At 45.1% G+C, this 15448-nt stretch overlaps 2 protein-coding genes across 3 annotated transcripts; both read right to left on the bottom strand.

Moving 5' to 3' along the window:
* Window positions 1–528: 528 nt before the first annotated feature.
* SYF2 (SYF2 pre-mRNA splicing factor) lies at window positions 529–7854 on the bottom strand. Its single transcript, XM_080920887.1, has 7 exons — window positions 7751–7854; window positions 7484–7588; window positions 4793–4918; window positions 4125–4242; window positions 3604–3694; window positions 2576–2674; window positions 529–1209 (listed from the first exon to the last, which is right to left on the bottom strand). Exons 1-7 carry the CDS (start codon window positions 7772–7774, stop codon window positions 1044–1046), a joined length of 729 nt encoding a protein of 242 aa, XP_080777013.1. The 5' UTR covers window positions 7775–7854; the 3' UTR covers window positions 529–1043.
* A 3598-nt stretch (window positions 7855–11452) lies between these two features.
* Window positions 11453–15149, bottom strand: RSRP1 (arginine and serine rich protein 1). Of its 2 annotated transcripts, XM_080921618.1 has the most exons (6): window positions 15009–15149; window positions 14823–14899; window positions 14311–14705; window positions 13340–13479; window positions 11991–12071; window positions 11453–11890 (listed from the first exon to the last, which is right to left on the bottom strand). In XM_080921618.1, the coding sequence occupies exons 2-6, from the start codon at window positions 14843–14845 to the stop codon at window positions 11774–11776; spliced, it is 756 nt and encodes a 251-aa protein (XP_080777744.1). In that variant the 5' UTR covers window positions 14846–14899; window positions 15009–15149; the 3' UTR covers window positions 11453–11773. The 2 variants fall into 2 exon arrangements, with proteins under 2 accessions (XP_080777744.1, XP_080777743.1); XM_080921617.1 differs by having other exon boundaries at window positions 14311–14899.
* Window positions 15150–15448: the final 299 nt, after the last annotated feature.

Below are 15448 nucleotides of genomic sequence, written 5' to 3'. Positions count from 1 at the left end.
CTGTTTTTAAGTTGGTCTAAGAAAGTTCTGGAGAAAAGCTATTCTAATATTTAATATGTGCTTACTGGCACTTACATATGTTTTTCTGATCGTGTTTTTTCTGAACTGAAACAGCCTTCCTGGGCTGGAGGAATGGCTCAGTGGTTAAGAACACTGACTGTTCTTCCAGAGGTCGAGTTCAATTCCCAGCATCCACATGGGGGCTCACAACCATCTGTAATGGGATCTGATGCCCTCTTCTGGTGTATCTGAAGACAGCTACAGTGCATTCATATATAATAAATTTAAAAAAAAAAAAAAAAACTTCTTTGAATCACTGCTTTCTTTCTGTATAAAAGTACACTGAAACTGGAGTAAGGTTGTCTATGAACTAGATTGTAGTCCACCCCATTCTTTCAGGTCCTCATATCCTGGGTTGAGCAGACAAGATCTGCAAAGGTTGGCGAAAGTCAATACTTGTAACAAATGCTTCCACACCTGTGTAAGTACCCACAATGTTTAAATTACACACACTGTTCAAGACTCTATTCCAAAGCATTTTATTGTTCTTTTAAAAAGGGAGTGTTCAGGGCTTACAGCCACAACCTCCAACTCCAGTCCCAGACAGGCAGTGCCAGAACTCCAGGAGCATCTGTCTTGACAGCCTCTGCCTCTTAGTCCTTTCCTTAGTCCTAAAGCCTGGCTGTAGCTTCTACTTCCTAACAACACTCAAAGCAACAGTGACTGTACCTGTGTACACAACCATCTATGCCCCAATAATACAAAGGTTACATGATTGTGCACATTTAAAATACATAGAAAAATAATAATTAGGATTTATACAAATAAGATTTTTACAAAACATCACTCACTACAAGAAATACATAGTCTATCCAAGCACGAAAATGTGGACATATGCATGTGGCAGAGGTGAGAAAGGGTATTTATTTCAAAGGCTGGTAGGGAGGAGGGGTAAGTAAACAAACTGGTCACATGTGAAGTTTGAATTCACAGGCAGAAGCCTCCGATCCCTTCCCAGCTTCTGTAGTGCTCCGAGGGGAGGCTCACACTGCTGTTCCTCTCTCCAGGTTCTGCTTGATCTCAGCCGTGTACTTCCCGTAGAACCTCTCTGCTTTCTTGTTGAACTTGGCGTTCCTCTCATTAATGTAGTCGATGTCAGCATCATCATTGTATGGACGCCTCCGACTGTATTTATCTCGCTTTTCGATTCTGGGGGAAGGGAGGGAGTTGTGAGGATCAGACTCGCCTTCCCCAGACCTCTTTATGCTTGACCCAAAGATCGACCTGCCTCTGCCTCCAAACCCTGGGACTGAAGACATCCAACCACCTTCTGGTCTGAACTGCCTTCTTCTCTAATCTTAATATAATATGGACAAAAAGTTCTGGAGAAAATCAGCATTCAAAATAAAATGCCTTGGGGGCACAAAAAAAGTAGACGGGGTTTTCATCAGTTGCAGATGAAGACTAATTAATTAGGTGAACCTCGGTGTAAGCCCTGAGATCTAGCAAACGCAGACTCTGCACTCAGCACACCTGAACCATGGTGGCCCACACGAGTAATCCAGAAACTGGGAGGCAGAGGCTGTTGGAGACTAGCCTAGACCACATAATGAGAGCTGTCTCAAGACCCCAGAGCAGAAAGAATGCTTCTGGAGAGCAGTGATGCACTGCTGCAAATGCGACAAGGAAGTGTCTTTGAGGTACAGCATGCTGCCGGCTCTATCTGTGGGTGACAGCACTGTGCAGTGTGGTACACACCACCGCGTCGCCTGTAATTTTCTACATTGTGCAGTGTAGAACACACTGTGGTACACACAACTGCATCATCATAAACATAAATGAATTCCCACTATCAGAAATAAGTATGGCGAGGCACTTGGGAGGCAGAGGCAGGAAGATCTTTGAGTTTGAGGTCAGCCTGGTCTACATATCTCAAAAAAAACCCACAATTAATTAAAGTATAATAAATAAATATGGCCAGGTGGAAATACACACAATCTCAGCAGAACTTAAGTTCCAACCCTGGCTGGGCTACATGAGGCTCCTGTTTAAAACAGTTTGGATTGGTCTTGATATTGAAGACATGGTCCCCAGCTGACAGGGTTACTACAAGGTCTGGAAGCTTTAAAAGGTGGGGCTCAGTAAAAGGAAGCTGGATCCTATGGGCGTGCCCTTGAAAGGAATGTCAGGACTCCACCTCCTCGACAATCTGTTTGCTTCCTGGTGCTCTTGGGGTGACTGGGCCTCCTAGCACGGACTTCTAATGATCCACTGTGCTGCCACAAGCCCAAAGACAATGGACTGTGATCCCCAGTCCTAGTGAGTGTAGGTTGTTTATCTCATGCTTTGTGCTACAGCGCAGACTGACAGCACAGTCCTTTGACTCCACCCAGCTCCCACTTCTCTCCAAATGCTATGGCTCAGCCTGCTCTGCGGCCCACCTTCAAAGCATCAGTCACTGGGTCAAAAACAAGCTGTGCTCTTCAAGTGCTGTGAGAGCGCTGGCCTCAGATCTGCATCCCTCCCACCCTCTCTCATGAAGTAGGGAGCATCCCATGCTCTACCGAGTACTTACTGCTTCTCCAGATCTAAAACCATCCTGTCAATTTCCTCTGAGGAAGGCACATGCGTCCCATGGAGAAGACTGTTGGATGTCGGGAAAAAATCTTCTCCACTAAGAAGACAGCAAGAAGAATTTCCAGTCAGACAGGAGTACTCCTGTCTAATTTCAAACTATACTCCCACTAGTAATGAGAGACAACATAGAAATATACTTATTACACAGCAAAGAAAAAAGAAGAAAACGCAGGCTCACAAAGGATGAGCCAGGCTGGGTGAGCATGCCTAGAAGCCAGCCCCAAGTCCTGGGCCAGCCTGGCTTCCAAACTAACAGCTTCCTCCTTCAGATGCATGAGCAGTGGCCATCATTTAAAGGACTTCTCAAAGCTCACAAGGAGCGGGAGTGGAAGGGGATGGGTGTTAGAGATTCTGAGGTTATGGATTTGATTCTCTGGATCTAAACAGAAACCTGGCTGGGCACAGTGGGTCACACCTTTGATCCCAGCACTCTGGAGAATTTCAGGAGAGCCAGGCACTATGAAGAGAAACAAACAAAAACAACAAGCCAGGAAGCTACCCACATGCCACAGCCATGCCTGCTCACTGCCTCTCTGCTTTATGCCACAGCTGGGAACAGCGGGAAGTGAGCACCGAGGCCCCTCAATTCTAACCTTTACCATCTGGCCCTTTACAGAGCTGACCTGCCCCAGCTCCAGAGCACTCAGCTCCTACAGAGCACCCAACTCGGTGACTTCATGTCAGCACCTGAGCATCTCCAAGCAAAGTCAGAGGCTGTTGTTCAATGGCGAGAACGGTAAATAGTGTTATCAAGATAAGACTCGGTTCACCATTAAATTGAGTTTGGTCAGGCAAGTTGGCAAACACAAATAAACCCAGCACTCAGGAGACTGAGGCAGGAGGATTGCTGTGAGTTTAAGAACAGCCCAAGCCATAGAGTAGATATGTTTCTAAGTAAATAACTCCTTTAACAATCTGCGCATGCCCACCTCCCCAGAGCGGCTTTCATTCTGCCCGAGGACTTACTGCTTTTTTCTCTGTCGCTCATAGCTTTCCATGTCGGGTTTGATCTGCTTGGTCAGCCGGTGATACTGGCGTAACTGGGCAGCAGCATAATCTAAACAAAACGAGAACCAGAGGCAATCTGTGTCCTTATCTGAGCATTATTTATAAGAGAAAACTCAAAATGACCACTGTCCCACATGCACAGCCTCTACCCAACAGGCTGATGGGAAGACTGGCTAATTCTGTCAGGGGTGGTGGCACATCCCTGTGAGCCCACCACTCAGGAGGCAGAGGCAGGAGGACCCTGAGTTTGCAGACTGCCTGGGCTATATAGTAAGCCTAAAGAACAAAATGACGACAACAACAAAGGCTAACTTTACACAAGGACCAATGCAGCCATCAGACAGACAGGCGGCCCAGGGTTCTCCTTAGCCTCCTGGAATATGCCATGAAGCTCAGCGGGCATGCGCTCTTGCTAAAGCAGAAGCCTTGGTTCAACAGGCCCATGTAGTAAAGCAGAGGTTAGCCCAGGCCAGCTGTACCTGAAAACCCCAAGTCAGGATTCTTCTTCTTCTTCCTCCTTTCCCACCTCTCAGCATCCTCCGCACTGATCTCCAGAAGCTTCACCTTCTCATAGTCTTCCCCTCGAGCTGCACACTCCTGAAAAGACAGGCTGCGCTACCCACCCTGCAATGCAGAATGCCCTCCCATTTTTTTGTTTTTGAGCTGACCCCAAACTCAAAGCAATCCTCCCACCTCAGCTTCCCAAGCACTGGAACTGTAGGTGTGACACACCATGCTTACCAATTTGACCTATTTTAAGTGAAAAAAGATACTATCAAAATATCAAGTAACAGGTCACTAAAGTGACTTGGGGGATACAGGTGCCAAGCATGACTGCTTGAGCGCTATATCAAGAGGAACATGGTGGTAGAGAACTGAATCCTGTAAGCTGCCCTCTGACCTCCACTCTTGCACACACACACATACAAAATAAAAATATAATAAAATCAACAACAGAGCCGAGCAGGAGTCAGAACTGTATAAAGTGTTTTGCAGATGTTAACTCACAGAATTCCATTCACTCAAGTAGCCATCATAGCCCTTGCCCTACAGACAAGCAGAGAAGGTCACTTAGGTAAATGTCTCCTCCACCCACTCAGCTGCCAGCCTCCTGCCTCAGTGAAGGGAGAGGCAGAGGCTTCCTAACCTTTTTCTTTTCTTCTTCCTGGAGCTCCCACTCCAAGCGTGCTTTCTTGGCTTCCCAGTTTGCAGGCAACTTAAGTCTTTTGTCTTCTTCCACAACTTCCTGGTGATTTAACTTACGAGCTTCGTTCTAAAACCATGAAAGAAAAGGCCATCAGATGAAACAGGACAAGGATCCAAAGAGACCCTGTCTTATCTGCAGTGACTAAGGGACCCCGTTTATACCCAAGCAATAAAACCCAGCAATGATTGTACACACAGAACAGACTGAGAAGGTTAACAGGGACTGAGACTGCTGTCCTGTAGAGCTCTGTGGTTGCAGAGCCCTAGGCCTACATCACCTCTGCCTGTTCTCTTGGGTGGTCTCTTGCATAAGAGGTTCAGAATAAAGGCTGTCAAGGCGCCCTCACTGTACCTCGACATGGTACAGTAGCAATCACAGATTTTTTAAACTTTATTTAAACCTGTTTTATGAATATAATTTGTCTTTGTGTAGGCACACATATGCTGAGTAGTCTGTATGCAAATCAGAGATGAGCTCCCAGGCGGCATTTCTCATCCACCTGTGGGTTCTGGGGATCAAACATAGGTCCTCAGTCTTCTCATTGCACGTGCTACCCACTCACTGAGCATCTCTCTGGCCTCAAAGACAGTCTCCTTTTAACAGTTTTTTTTTAAAAAAAAAAACAAGCCCTCAGTTTGGAATTGGAGTGCTTTCAGTCTTTTTATCTCTAAGTCCTTCCTAGTCAATATTTTAGATTATTCTATGACAAGGGAAAGGAAGGAGCACCCACCTAGGAAGAGGTCTCATCCAGACAAATGGAACACTTTCAAATTAGCATTTTACTTTGTTTTGGTTTTTTTACACCATGGTCTAAGGTACTCTAGGCTAGCCTCAATCTCAATCTCCCTATGTAGTCAAGGAGCCTATAAACTTCCCAAGCACAGAAATGGCAACTATAAGCTATAAGAGCATGTTAGTCTAAGGAACATGTTAAATATTAGGCCAGAGACTGGTGACATCTGATCCAGGAAGCCAAGCTTCTCAAGTTCCAGACACAGGGTCTATAAACACTCCCTCTCTAAGCCAACATCCAAGCACAATCATTTATTACATTAACTTTTCCTAGACAGAAATATCTATGGGACAGGAGTTTTTACTTAGCATGTGAAGACTGGCTTTGAATATTTCTTTACTGTGTGCTTATGCTCACGTGTATGAACACACGTGTACAGGCAGACGTACATGTGAAGACTGATGTTGGGTGTATTCAATTGATCTCTGCCTTACATACTGAGGTAAGGATGGTCACTCAAACTCAAACTCAGAACTGAGTGTTCTGCTAGTCTGGCTGATTACTCAGCTTGCTCCTGAGGCCCTGTCTGCCTCCACAGTGTTGGGATTAAAGGCAGGCCACCACACCCACCCAACATTTATGTGGGTTCTGGATATCTGAACCTTTATGCTTTTGGAGCAAGTGCCTGATCCACTAAACGGAGTTTTGATTCCCCAGCATGTAGAACACTGGCTCTCAGCCTGTGGGTTGTGACCCCCCCCACAAGAGTCACATATCAGATATCCAACACACCAGATACTTACAACAGCAAAATTACAGTTACGGAACAGCAACAAAATAAATTTATGGTTGCATGTCACCACGGCATGAAGAAGGTCGAGAACCACGGTTTACAATGTAAACAGAGATGTGCTGGCTCATTCGTCTGTTTTATATTCTTGGAGGCTCAAAGGCCATTTTTTAACAAAACAGTTCTTTTGAGACTGTAAGATGGCTCGATGGGTTAGGGTGACTGCCACATAGCCAGATGACTTCAATCCACAGAACCCACGTTATGGAAGGAGAGAACCAACTTACTCATGCTGTCCTCTGTCATCTACATACACTCCATGACACTTGAGCTCATATACATACAAAGGCAAATACATCTTATTTCTCTGTGTGCGCACACATGCTTCAGCCTCCTGTGGAGCTCCGTAGAAAACTCTGTAAAGTCAGTTGCCTCCTTCCACTTTTACCTGAGTTTCGGGCATCAAACTCAGGTAGGCAGGCTTGAGTCATCTCGACAACCCAAGAAAATGTTTATTAAGAGTTCAAGACTAAAAGCAAGTCAAGCAGGCTGTAAATCTTGGCAGGTACTAGACACTAAGAAGATATAGCCATGCCTTTTGAATTACATTCCAAGAGAGCAAGCAGGTTCAGCAAAAGGGTCAGATGGACAAGCAGCTGCGTGGGGAAGTGAGTCGCAGCTGTATTCAGATAAAAAATGTCAATGTCCAAAGTGTGTGGGCAGCCATGCTTAAGATCTGAGTGGGTGTCCAAACAAAAGACGGAAAATAAGTTATGCTTTTTTGAGTCTGAACTCGGAAAAGAGGGAAAGTGTGTGCTCGCCGGTTTTAAGGTGAGAAAGTTCTTATTAAGGAGTTCCTTCCTATTTCTAACTAAATATTTCCCTAAATGAAAATGAAGAATCGTAGAACAGGGAAAACCCAACGTATACACAGTCATGTGGGTGGGAGCAGGTGGAGCAAGCGGGTGTGGCTTTTGTGTCAAAGCGATCTCGACAGGAGTCCAGACCACCAGCGGAGAGTCCCGGGGACGTCCGGACGGTCCTGAGATCTGGTGTGCCTTCCTCCTCCAGCCCCGCGCCCGGCCTGGCCCGCGTCCCCGACACTCACCCGCTTAAGATGCAGCTCACGGAACTTGCGCAGTCTCTGCTCTCGCTTCTGAGCCGCCAGCTCCTCGGCCGCCAAGGGCCTGGCTTCCGCGCCGTCCGCGGGTACCTGCGGTCAAACCCGGCTTCAGGCTCGGCGTCTGCCTACAGCCACGACCCAAGCCTGGGCCCGACAACCCGGCCTCCCCGGTAGCCGCACGCGGATTCGCCCCATGTTCCCCCGCCCCGGCGTCTCCCAGACTAACACCAGCGTGAAGACGGTGATACTCACCACAACTTCAGCCACAGCCGCCATTACAGCCTTCTCCCTACTTCCGTCAACAACACTGAGCACTTCCGGCAGCCTCTGGCCGGATCCTTTTAGTGGGACTGACGCAAGGTGTGGCCACGCGCAGGCGCAAATACCCCGGGGCGGGGCGGGGCGGGGCGACAAGGGTGAAGAAGTGCTCTTAACCTGTCACTTGGAATAAAATGGCTGGTTGGAGACTGTGTATCCTGTCACCAGCTCTACAGAACCTTGTCTCTCTTGAGTCTCACTACACTAAGTCCCTTCCATAGAGTAGATAATTTTCTGATGTTACTAACTGTAGGACAGCAGGGCCGGCTCCATATTTTTCACTCTCATATTCCAGTACCACAGTAACTACTAACATCACTAAGATAATTCAGAAATAGGACAGGAACATATGAAATAAAACGTGTACTGTTTAAATTCGACAACTAGTTAGATGTAGAAATGAAAAAGTCATCCCCCACGTGCAAAAAAGTACCTGGGTACAAATCAGCTGTGGTGGCACACTCCTAGCATCCCGGCAGGTAGAGGCAGGAGGATACCAATATGAGGTTTGCAAAGGCTACACAATGACTTTTAGACTAGCCAGTGCTATAAAGCATAACCCTTTATTTCATGGAATATCTAAATTAAAAGCTTAAGCACTGACAGGAAAAAATGCAAATTACCAGCAATTCTCTTGAGTCCTCCTCCTCGTAGGGAGCTACTTTTCAAGCACAGTAAAATTTTGCTTGCTCTTCAAAAACAAAAGTAAAAAATACAAACAAAAGGTAAAGGAGGGGCTGGAGAGATGGCTCAGTGGTTTAGAGCACTGGCTGATCTTCCAGAGATCCTGAGTTCAATTCCCAGCAACCACATAGTGGCTCACAACCATCTGTAATGAGATCTGATGCCCTCTTCTGGTGTGTCTGAAAACAGCGACAGTGTGCTCACACATAAAATGTTTAAAAATAAAATAAAATAAAAGAGGTAAAGTGGGAAGCCCGTGTTAGGATGAGGTGTTTCATTTTAATTGGGCACGTTAATTAGAGTAGCCAAAGGGGGCTTTTGATTGCTGGACTTCAATATTTGATTAACTGGACCTTGATGGTCAGTCTCAGGAAGAGAAGTGGCGATATAGTAGACTTTGGTGACCAGCTTGAGAAATGTAATCTACTGGTTTTTAGCAAGACATTGAGAATGGGGAGGGCAAGGCCTACCATGTTCACCATAGAGCTGGCCAGAGTCCCTCCAAGCTGGGAGTGGCGGCTCTTACCTCTAATCCTATGAGTTACACTGGTTCTACCAAATGAGTTCTAGACCAAGTGACACATTGAGACTATGTCTCAAAAATAAAAGCAACTGGGTAGCAGTAGCACATGCCTTTAATCCTAGCACTTGGGAGGCAAAGGCAAGATAACCTGAGTTCAAGGCCAGCTTGGTCTACAAAGTGAGTTCTAGGCCACAGCTACACAGAGAAGCCCTGTCTCTGGAAAAAAGGAATTTGAGTTTCTTGGCTGGAAGAAATGGTGAAGAACCCGCATGGTATTTTGCCTGAATATGTATATGCCCCACCTGCATGGCTGATGCCAACAGTGATCAGATGAGGGTTATGATGGTCCTGGGCCAGGTTCTTCTGAGGACGGACATGTCTTCCTTTCACAACAGCCAGTCAGTCAGTACCTTACTGAACCATCTTTCCAGCCCCAACATATTTTTACTTATGTGTCTGGTCTATGTAGCTTTGATGTAGCTGCCAGGCTTTGAATCTCCTGAAACTAGTTTCAGGCAGTTGGTAAAACGTGTGCCAGGAACCAGACTTGGGGCCTCTTACAAAAGCAGCCCACACAAAGCCACTGAGCTATCTCCAACCCTATGACTGTATGTCATAATGTCACTAATACTACCATTAGATTACATTTCTCAAGCTGACCGCCAAGGTCTACTTATGTCTCACATTTATACTTATATATGTAAGCTAGCGTATACTAAATATGCCTTTATCGACAAGTCTGTCACCATCTCTGTCATTCACTGAATCAACTTTCTTTTGATACGTCTTTTGTTTCTTAAAGAGTCTCCCTATATAGTCCTGTCTGTCCTGAACTCACTGAAGACCATCCTGGTCTTGAACTCAGAGATCCTCATGCCTCTGTTGGAATTAAATACCTGTGCCCTCACTAGCCTCAGCTAATCTTCATTTTCTGCCACCTCCTTAGTTCTGAAATAATTGACCTGTACTACCATGTTTTATACCTTATTGGATATTTAGCAACTAGGCTGTATCTCCAGTTCATTCTTCCTTTAAAAAAAAAAAAAAATCTCATCTGGGTATAGTGGCCCACACATTTTTAATAGCAGAACCTAAGGATTAGATAGAGGCGAAGCTGGACATCCAAGGCTATACAGGTAACCTTGTCTCATTTACCTAGATGTGAAATACACTGATTCACTGAGTAGCAACAGGTTTTATTCACTGCCACCTTCAAGAATGGCCAAAGAAAATACTGTATCCAGGAATACAGATATAGATCATTGGATGTTTAAATTTCTCATGGATGTTCTGTCCAATTGTATGCCAGGGATAAGGTACATTCTTGCTACCTATGCTTTTTGAAAGGGTGGTCTTAACCAGACATGGTGGCTCACACCTTACTAGCAGCACAAGGGCAGCAGAGGCAGGGTCTTAATGCCAGTTCAAGGCCAGCCTGGTCTACAGTGAGTTCCAGGACAGCCAGGGCTATGTATATTCTCACTCAAAACACAATTCCGATCCAAAAAAATTTTTTTGCCTTAAACTCCTTGTTTGTCCTAAGCTGCTTCTGTAAAGTAAAGCTTCTTAAAGTGATAAAATAGCTTGATACCCTCTCCTTTACTTTCAGAAGGCCCTGGCTTTACTTTCAATTGAAGATATTTGAGGAGTGACAGTACTTTTCATCCACATTTCCTGGCAAAGTTCAGGAAATTTTTTCTGCCCTGTGAGGAATACTGTTATTCACAGTAAACTCTGGAACAGAGATGGAGATTTTTCACATCCAATCCTCCTGACCTAATGATGCCATAATCAAAGTTTTAGGGTGAATGCCCCAGTGCTAGCACTGCAGATCCTAACAAGCTCAACTCTTAACTTGTTAATCTTTCTGGTTTCTCAATTTTACTTTTTAAAACCTTAAGGATTTATTGGCAAATTCCCAAACAGGGTAATGTGAAATTTCAACATGCAGCCAAGTAGAAGCTACTAATTTGTCAAACATGAGAATCTTTTGATACTGGCAATTGGAGGGGTTCAACAGTCTCACCGTTCCAGAACCTGCTATGTAGACCAGGCTGGCCTTAAACCTCATGGACTTACTTGTTACTTGTTCCAAGAGCTGGAATTAACCAGCACTGGTTACTAATAGACACTAATGTAGTCTTTTTAAGGTCACTTTTTCTTTCAAGGATTTGTATATGAAGTTTGCCCACATACATTATCAGTGCATCCCATGGAACAAGAGGATTTTGGATCCCCTAGAACTGAGCTACAGATGGTTATGAGTTTTCTTATGGGTGTTCCAAATAACAACTGAGAGGATATAGAGAAACCAAATGACCAGCCTTCCCAACCCACCACACAAAGTAAAAGTGTGAATTAATAAATCCTGTAGTCTGTCTTCAGGAAGTTTCTTCATATGTAGAGACACATTCAATATACACAAAAAATCAAGACAAATAAAAAGTTTATTAACAAATATACAAAATACAGCATACAACGTATCTTTAAAAAGTTCGCCTTTGTATATAAGCAATACTATACAATACTTACAGATATATACAAGACTCCCACTGTGTGCAATTCTCTGGGTCATCTGTGTCCTCACATCTTCAAGAGAAATCAACCATCAACACGTCACCATTAAGCCTCTTTCTGTAATGGATTTTAATCACATTTACTTCTGTGATTACTCAGGCAGGTGAGCTAATGCTGGACACAAACCCCTCAGTAAAGTGCAGTTTTAGGCAACCCCAGCCCTTAGTTTTCCTTTAAACAGGTATCCACAGTCCATAAGGACTTTTTTTCTTATCTATTTTTGGTGATCCTGAAGACGTCTCTTCAACAGCAGCTTTAGTTGTTTTCTGTAGTGGCTTTGCTACAGAATTCTGTAAGACAAATTGAATGTCACAGAGGTTATCAACACACACACACAGCCTACTTAATACCCCAGACCTAATTTTCAAGAATAATGTTTAGTTCACTTACATTTGCGCTGAAGGCTATGTTTCTTTGTGTAGATTTTTCACTGGGATTTTTAGTTCCATCTTCAGTCTGCTTTTCTGATTGCTAGAAAGAATTTTAAACACAGCCTTAGTTTTTTGAATATTGTATTAAAAAAAAAGCCCAAGTGTACACAAATATAGCTGTAGATTCACAAACCAAATTCCATCTATTGTCGCAGTTAATGAGCTAATCAACAACTAAAATCTGTTTTCCACTTAGGAAGATTGACTTAGGAGCCATAGTTCCCCATGAATACCTGATTCCTGTTGTAGATACAACTTATTTAAAACACAATAAAAAACATTTGCAGTTCATTCATAAAGGAGCCCCTCAGGTACTTGCCAGAGCAAACACTAGGCAGCCCTTGAAGTCTCAGCAATGAGCAAACATCTTCATTATACTGTCAACCTCTACCTTATGTTTCTATAAAGCAAGTTTCTGAGACTATCCCCTAGCTGTCCAAGGACAGCCTCCCAAGTGCTGGGATCATGGTTATGGGTACTAAACGCAGTTTACAGTGCTGGGAACTATCCCCAGGTATTATGCACGCTTGACAGGCTCTTTACCAACTGAGTTATATCCCAGCCCAAATTATTAATTTTAAGATCCAGGATTCACATGAAGAATGAACTTATAAATACACTGTGATGTGCCAATACACATCCTCTGTAGTTCTGGAGAATTGTAATAAACTTATCTGCAAGTGAAGCAGGCCTCTTCTTCTGTAATCTCTCAAAATATCTGGAATATATTGCATATATTATGTAAGGGACGTCTAGATCACAGATGCCCCACCATGACAGTGCCTCTAGGCTGAACTGTCAAACTGCCTTACAAAAATAGTCCCTAGCCCAAAACTCTAGCATGCACATGGACTACCCTTCAACGAAGGCTAAGCTGTAGTCTGTAAATGTAATCTGACACTTGAACCCATGATCAATTACCAACAGATTTTCTTCATCACTGTCTGGAGACCACATTCATGATTTCTATAAGACAGAAATAAAGCAGATAAACTATACTGTATGCTGAGCAGACTTTTGGGAACATAATGGTGTACATGAAAACTACTGAGAACACTCCAGTCTCTAAAGACTAGACAGAGAGAAAAGGTATTACCAATAATATATTGTTTCTACTGTTGTAGAAAAAAAACTTTTAAGTGTCAAAATGAAAGACAATCATTGTCTCCCAGTTTCCTGTGAGACTGATATTTGTCAGATTAAGGTTTTGTTCTGGACAAATGATATAAGACATACCAAGAGGGTTGTCTAAAGTACATTGACAAAGGGTAGTAAGTCAGCTGGCAGCAGCTTTCTGAATGGACTTACCTCCATCTTTGGCCCATTGCTGGAAACAGCTGTTCCCTGGCTTGCTGCCTTAGCACGGAGACTTGCTGGCAAGTCAAAGTTGGCTGTTCCTAGAGCTTTTGCTGCGTTGGCTTTTGCTATTTCCAGCAACTCCATTCGATCTAAAAAGCATTGAGACATTCATTAACCTCTAAACTTCCCTAAGGCTCAAATTAACCAACTAAGTGGCTTTTCTAAAACAACGTTTTTCTTATATGTAAAGCAATTCTTAAAAAAAAAAAAAAAAAAAATCCCAATTTTTATGGTGAAGAAAAATAAAAGCAACTTTATTTAATTACCTCATTAATTTTGTTCTGACAAACAACACTATTTTGCCTTTTTCTCCAATGTTTATTTCTGTTAATTAAGACGTTTGGTAACTTATAGCCAGTTTTTTACATTACTAAATTAATCTTGATACAGTGTCAGCACACATGGCCAAACACACCTACTTTCAACATCAAATTACCATATCACTAGACAGAAAAACTAGTCACAGCCCAAATGTTTCAGTAAATTGTGTGAAAAGAATGTGCTTTGACCTCAGCCTGCTTGTAGGAAGGTGAAACTCTCTCGGCCACCAAAGCCATAAACGGACTTTAGTTAAGACGAAAGCACCATCACATCCGGCTTGGACTTCACTCACAAGGTAAAAGAACACATGAAAGTGAAAGATTACATTCTACCTAATCACTAAAAACTCTTTTCCTTTAAGAATTCTAAAGGTTTTGAGCACCAAAATTAACACAAGCCTTCAAGTTAAGATGTCCTGGGCTTAATCTTAGGAAATCTAAGCTAAACTGCTCAACCACCGGACTCCCAGGCTGACTCACACCAGAAAGAGGAAGTTAAGTGTGAGGAGGGGCTGGGGAGGTGGCTCGGAGGTAAGCGTCCAGAGTTCAATCCCCAGGACCCCTCAAGGACACAAACATCAACCTGACACCAAAACCCACCTTTCTCACTCAAGCGAAAAGGGGTTCTGCTCCTGCTGCGCGACCTGGTTCTGGATCTTTCCCTCCACCTGGGGCGATCCTCCGGGTACACGGTACGGCCAAAGCCGTAGTAGCGCCGCCCTCGCGTGATCGCGTAGTAGGACCTCCTGTGATGCGACCTCCCGCGGGAGCGCGACCTGCTCCGGGAACGGTAGGGCGACGGCGACTGGTAGTACCTCCGCGGCCGCTCGTAACGGCTGTCTCGGTAGTAGCGGTGGCTGCGGGACCGCGACCGGCTGCGTGAGTACGACCTCGAGTATCGCCGGTACTTGCGCTGGTGGCGCCTGCGGGACCGGGATCGGGACCGTCGGCTCCTCCGCGGCTGGCTATGGCTGCGCGAGGACGAGCGGCTGGAGCTGCGGAACGAAGAGCGGCTGCGGGAGCGGGACGACAGGCGGCTGGAGCGGCCCGAGCCCGAGGTGGATGGCGAGGCTTTCTCCTGCGGAGAGCCGGGCCACATGTCGTTCACGTACTTGGACATGGCGGCCGAGGACATGACTTCCTTCTCAGATCTGGACTCCTCCGTTCGCAAATGCAACGGCGTCTAGAACTACGGCAAGGAGAAAGGGTCAATCGCAGAAGCGGATTGCGCAGTGCTCAGTGCGCGTGCGCGTAAAAACCAACCGCAAGCCCTTCCCCGATCGCGCGGCCTCACTCACCTTAAACTGAAGAAGCGCTCGCAAGGGTGAGAGAGGCCTAGCGGGCACCTTTCTCCGTGACCAGGAACCTAAGCAGGCGAGGTTTCGTTTCCAGCGCCCAAAGAGCACAACAACCTCTACTGCCGAAGTCCGGATGCGAAATGAGCTCCAAAGCGACGTCAGCCTCGAAAATACTAGAAGCTAGCGCGGAGCATGCGCACAGGCATCTGTGCAAAGGGGCGGGTCCTTCTCTCGTCCAATCGCCGCGCAATGTTGGCTACGCCTTCGAGATACGCATGCGCGTCGAAGCCGTCTCGCCACTAAGCCACACCTCCCCTTTTCCTCCCCCCTCCCCCACGCCTTCTACATCCGGGCATTTTGAAGATTTGTTTACTTCAAGGTTTTTTGTTTGTTTGTTTGTGAGATCCTTAGCTGGTTTTGGATTTTGGCTTTTTTGAGAT

Source organism: Micromys minutus, assembly GCF_963924665.1.
Source record: "Micromys minutus genome assembly, chromosome: 9".
Lineage (NCBI taxonomy): Eukaryota > Metazoa > Chordata > Mammalia > Rodentia > Muridae > Micromys > Micromys minutus.
This window is presented reverse-complemented; position numbering and strand designations above follow the sequence as displayed.

Excerpts from the sequence above, each read along its gene's own strand:
- SYF2 (XM_080920887.1), bottom strand. The coding sequence starts at position 7,774 with ATGGCGGCTGTGGCTGAAGTTGTG. Across the intron at positions 4,919-7,483 it reads GTGAGCTGCATCTTAAGCGG|AACGAAGCTCGTAAGTTAAA; the intron begins GTGAGTGTCGGG and ends TCATGGTTTTAG. Across the intron at positions 3,695-4,124 it reads TCCTGACTTGGGGTTTTCAG|ATTATGCTGCTGCCCAGTTA; the intron begins GTACAGCTGGCC and ends CGTTTTGTTTAG.
- RSRP1 (XM_080921617.1), bottom strand. The coding sequence starts at position 14,845 with ATGTCCTCGGCCGCCATGTCCAAGTACGTGAACGACATGTGGCCCGGC. Across the intron at positions 12,072-13,339 it reads GCAATGGGCCAAAGATGGAG|CAATCAGAAAAGCAGACTGA; the intron begins GTAAGTCCATTC and ends AATTCTTTCTAG. Across the intron at positions 11,891-11,990 it reads ACATAGCCTTCAGCGCAAAT|AATTCTGTAGCAAAGCCACT; the intron begins GTAAGTGAACTA and ends TTTGTCTTACAG.